This window comes from Balaenoptera musculus, chromosome 10, assembly GCF_009873245.2.
Source record: "Balaenoptera musculus isolate JJ_BM4_2016_0621 chromosome 10, mBalMus1.pri.v3, whole genome shotgun sequence".
In the NCBI taxonomy this organism is placed as follows: domain Eukaryota; kingdom Metazoa; phylum Chordata; class Mammalia; order Artiodactyla; family Balaenopteridae; genus Balaenoptera; species Balaenoptera musculus.
Genome location: NC_045794.1, coordinates 19,385,364 through 19,390,239, shown reverse-complemented (window position 1 = coordinate 19,390,239; position 4,876 = coordinate 19,385,364). Strand labels below are relative to the sequence as shown.

Below are 4,876 nucleotides of genomic sequence, written 5' to 3'. Positions count from 1 at the left end.
TAAGAGTATTGATGAGTCAGTGGGCTATCTCTATCTGCTCTTTTTTTTTTTACTTTACTTTACTTTTTTTTACTTTCTTGACAATTTCTTTACTTGAAATGTAGAAAGCAGTTGAGCATAGTTTCTAAACAAAGAAGAACTTCTAACAGGGAATATGTAGATATTACGTATTCTCCTTCCTTGTTGCAATATGTAAACATTCTGGGAAAAGGGCGCACAGATCTTGGGGACATTTGCTCAGGAGCCACAAGGATCACAGCCTACTAATTCCATGTTTCCCACAAGAATGACAAATTGTTCTTCATTGTCTTCAGGGTATTCAGGGGCCATGGAGAATACGTAGGGGCCCTGAAGACTCCCCAAACTGTTCACAAACAGTTGTTTCTCTAATTTGCATAATATACTGTGACAGTCGCCTCTAAGATGACCCCCAATCACCCTTGCCTCCTGGTATTCACACCCTTGTGTGGTCCCTCCCACAGTGAATCAGGTCTCTATCAGCTCTTAACTACAAATGGTAAATAGCATTTTTTATGTTACAATAGTTTTGCTACTAGATCCAGAAATTTTTAGCAACAAATTTAAAACAAACATTTTTTTGTGAATAGGCATAATTAACCTATAAGCCTCATAGCAGCAGTTTTTATTTAAGCAAATAAGTTTCGAAAATGAGACAATATTTATAAAGCAAGGACGGCAGTTGCTAGGTCAACAATTATATGGAGATATCAACTGATGTGTTTCTGTTCACAAAGGCTATCTTGAACTAAGGTCAGGATATATTTCCATGGAACAAAATATTGCAGTCTAAGAATAATAGCATATCCATGTTCTTTTCTGAAATGCCACATTTCCACATTCTTTTCCTTCATTATTGCTCAATTTTCTCAGTCTTTTTTTTTTTTCCTGGAATTTATTCCTCTTTAATGCTGAATATAAAATCTGAGATTTCACCAATGCCTTTAGAGACAAATGCATACAAACCAAAATCTAAAAACAATAATTTTGCAGATCAAAATGGGCTCTGACACTTTAGAAAAGATGTTAAATGAAAAGCATTTCTAGAAAAAGCAAAACCCTATACAGCAAAATCAAATTAAAAAACAAAACAAAACAAACCAGAAAGAGGCTTTGGTACCTTTCAACAACAGAGGACAAAAGTAAGTTTAGTTTATTATTAAATTCATGTAATATAAAAACATCTATGTGGGAGTGTTGAATAAATCTATAAAACAGAAACAAATCTAAAATATAGTAGAACCTGAGAGAAAAAAAAAATCTTCCTTTTCTCCTCTTTGATTTTAATAGAATACCAGAATCTGGAAAAACAAGTACTTCCCCAACTAAATTTTCTTCTGGTCTGCATATACCTAGCAGGATGGCACTCTGTATTTTATCTCATTTTAAAATGGCATAATTTGATTTTTAGCAGCACATTTTCTTTGCCCCAACAAGCCTACTATAGGAAATAAAAATTCTGTCTTAAAATGCTCTTGATATTACATCTATGTCTGCAATTCCCATCCACTTCTTTCCTAGATTTTTAAGACTGTGATTATCCAGATCTAAAGGCAGCTAGTTAAAGAAGGGATGAAGAAAACCATTACATGTTTGGAATTCAGCTGGTAAAACACAAGTAAGGACACAGTATTCTCTGAACATGGTGTGGTCCCAGAGGGCAATACCTTAGGACTCTGCAGAGCCTGGGTACTGAGGGAAATGCCACACAATGTGCTTCTAGCTCGCTCATAACAAGTACAATACCAGTTGAAGCTGGTCTCTCCTATTTCTTTGCTGCTCCAAAAAAAAAAAAGAAAAAGTGGGGTGAGGTAGATGGTCTGTAACTGTGGTAAATAATTTAGCTCCCCTATTCATCTAGTCTGTTTAGGACAACCATACGGGGCCTACTACAACCAGAGTAATTCAGAAGTTTTGAGACAAACAATTCTGAGTAGCTTTCTTGGTCTAGCAAGTATTGTATTGATCAGACAGCCCCAAGACTCAATCTTACCAAGTTGCTTCTTGGTACTCACTGGCAAGAGTAGACAAAATGTAAGTTAGACCATTGCAACATTAACTTTAAAAAAATTGCTGTATCTTAAAAAAATAATTCTAAGTCTTCTTAGACTTTAACACAATATCCAGTTCAAAAAAAATTTCCTGGATAGTCCCCGGGATTTATCAAGTGGAATTTGACCTGGATTGTATTTAATGCCAACTAAGCAGTCATAGCCATGATTTTACAGCAGCTTTCCTTGGAGAGAGAATTGTGGATTATGTATCTGTTCCAGTCACGTAGGAATCAGTGGCATGCTTTTCTTCTGTTTGTAGTCCTGGGATGCAAATCTCAGGCTGGGATGTCAGCTTTAGCATTCAACAAGTTCTTTAGAATAGTCCACATTTAGCAAGTTGGAGGGAGAGAGAACACAGGTGACAGGGCCTAAATTCTTCTGTTCTTTCCATTTCTTACAAACTTCCTGCTCAGAATCTAAAGGGCAGGTCTCAGGCCCATCAGGATGCTGAGAATAGCAGAATATCTTAGGCAGCCCTCTGAATTTATTCTATTCAAGACTATTCCCAAGTTTGGCAACTAAAAACTCTAAAAATGTGAGCAGGGACAAGGATGCAGAAAAGGAGCCTTTGCCCTAATGAAGTAGACAGGTTCAGTGTTTATCAGCAACCACTCCAAAGGAAGGACAGATTTCACATGCCAAGCACAATTCAGAGTGAGTCTCTGACAGCCCCTTTCTTGTATGTACTCTGTTCTGAAAAATCATTGGCATTCATATGTGGAATGAAAACACGTAGCTACGTTACTCTGAAAATCCGGGACTGTGCATTGGCCAGAGATATGAGCTGGCAGAGTCAGAGGACCAATGAAAAGTAACACAGGAAAAAAAATTAAATTGTGCAGCAATATTAGTATTTTTAATTTGTCTCATCAAGGATTCACAAAATATATCTAACCGAGATCTTCCTTTCTCGAAAAATATGATCCCTTCACAAAATATATAAGCAGCTATTAGTTAGGGGAGCTGCGTTTAAAAATATATGTGCACTTACACATAAATAAGTTGCTAAAGCTGAAATGCTTTCAGGTACGAGTCAGATTATGTCCCTATAAATTAACTGTCAGTGCACCTCTTTAAATATATCTTTTAAGCAATCTTACACATTAGGTGAAACTTTTCCTTTGTAAGTGATAAAGAAGCATGTGTTTTTTAAAACAGCAATTCTTTTCATCCCTGTCACTGGGTTCTGATCACACACTGTTGCAACAGTGATTTCTGGAAACATCTGTAGAGGCTTGGAGGATTCATGGAGGTAAGAATTTCCATTATCAAAAGGAGGCTAGCACATCTAACTTTTTCTTCAGTTATGGCAAGCACTGGAATATGATGTTTGTGACTCTGCAGCAAAGATCTTTAGCCCTTTGTGAACCAACATGGCTTTTTTTCTTTCTGATCAAAATATTCTAATAGCCTGGCAGACTAATTTCAAGGATACCACCTTGGCAGCCTGAAGAGAAGCAGGTGTGAGCAATCCTGGCATCAACTACAACCCAGGACAGATCCAGTACTTTCTCTCTGATGGTGCCACCCGCTTATCACTCAGTTATTCAGGAAGCACACCTGTAACAGGTGACAGTACCTCCTCCGGGTGAGTGAGGCAACTGCAGGCAATTCTGAAAACAAGAAAAAACCCCACCATGGTCCTGATTTGGTTTAAAGCACTCATGCAATCCCATTAGACCCATGTCTTCCCAAAACACCTTTTCCACGGCAAGCAAAGTTACTGATAATGCATGTGGCTTCTGTCACAGTGATGCATTAGGTAAGCAGGTGTGTGCTGAGTACCAGGGGCGCTCCAAAACGCATCTCCGTCCTCTTCCACTTGTCTTCGCTAAGGTTCTGCCTTTGATGCCAACTGTGATTTCAGGCCTAAGAATGAAAAGACTGTGTTGCTTTCCTTGGATGCAAAGAAACTGTCATAATCTGCACAGTATCGGTCGCCATTAAATATCTGAGGTGGCAGAGGGTTGCCCCGAGCAGGCTTCTTCTCCGGCGGGATGGTCTTGTACATCCACTGCCTCTGCTCTTCTGACATCGTGAGGTCCACCTCCTCAGACTCTATCTTGTTGGCTTCCAGAAATCTAACCACATCCTGCTGCTGCTTCTTTATCGCCACGAAGCCGGAGGAGGAGGCGATGAACACGCGGATGACCATCCTCTCGCCAGGCACAGCGCTCCGGTCTGGGAGTATCGCAGGGATCCGGCTCCCTCCCGCCCGGTCTGCAGATCAATTTTCTCAGCCTTAAACAAAGTTTAGAGTGGAAAAGGGAACATAAACTAATGTAAACAAAGGATACCAAGAGGCATAAAGTCTCATCTTTTCACCACCCATTGTTACTAATCTTAAAATGTATCAAAAGTCACTTTGTAAGTAGTAGCAGAGTATATCATAACCTATATTGCTTAATATTTCCCCAAATCAAATACAGTTTTCTTAAATGGCAAAAAAATACGAGGTTAATTTTTAATAACTTAGCATAATATATACTTGTTGAGAACATAGTATATACAAGGGGTTGTAGATAAACAGTGTTGACTGAATCTGCTCTCAATATGATTATCATCTTATAAGAGGGTCCCAAGTAACTATAGGCAAAGCAAAAATGAAAGAAGTCACATAAGCGAGATAAGGAGTTTTAATGAGGGAAAAGTCACTTTAGGTTGGAGGGGTCAGGACCCCACATAGTACAGGGGACAGTATTGGCTAAGTAGATGGCGAACCCCTGGTAGAGGAAACAGAATGAGCAAACCTAGAAAAAAGTCAGGAATCAAGAATCATTTGTTCATTCAACAAGGTGAGACAT

General features: G+C 38.8%; 1 protein-coding gene across 1 annotated transcript; it reads right to left on the bottom strand.

Annotated features, from left to right (window-relative positions):
- Positions 1–902: 902 nt before the first annotated feature.
- On the bottom strand, positions 903–4,233 carry LOC118902286 (SH3 domain-binding glutamic acid-rich-like protein 2). The gene has a single exon (XM_036866453.1). The coding sequence runs from the start codon at positions 4,225–4,227 to the stop codon at positions 3,904–3,906; it is 324 nt and encodes a 107-aa protein (XP_036722348.1). The 5' UTR covers positions 4,228–4,233; the 3' UTR covers positions 903–3,903.
- Positions 4,234–4,876: the final 643 nt, after the last annotated feature.

What these genes read in the sequence shown, in the direction of transcription:
- LOC118902286 (XM_036866453.1), bottom strand. Translation starts at nt 4,227, where the DNA reads ATGGTCATCCGCGTGTTCATCGCCTCCTCCTCCGGCTTCGTGGCGATA.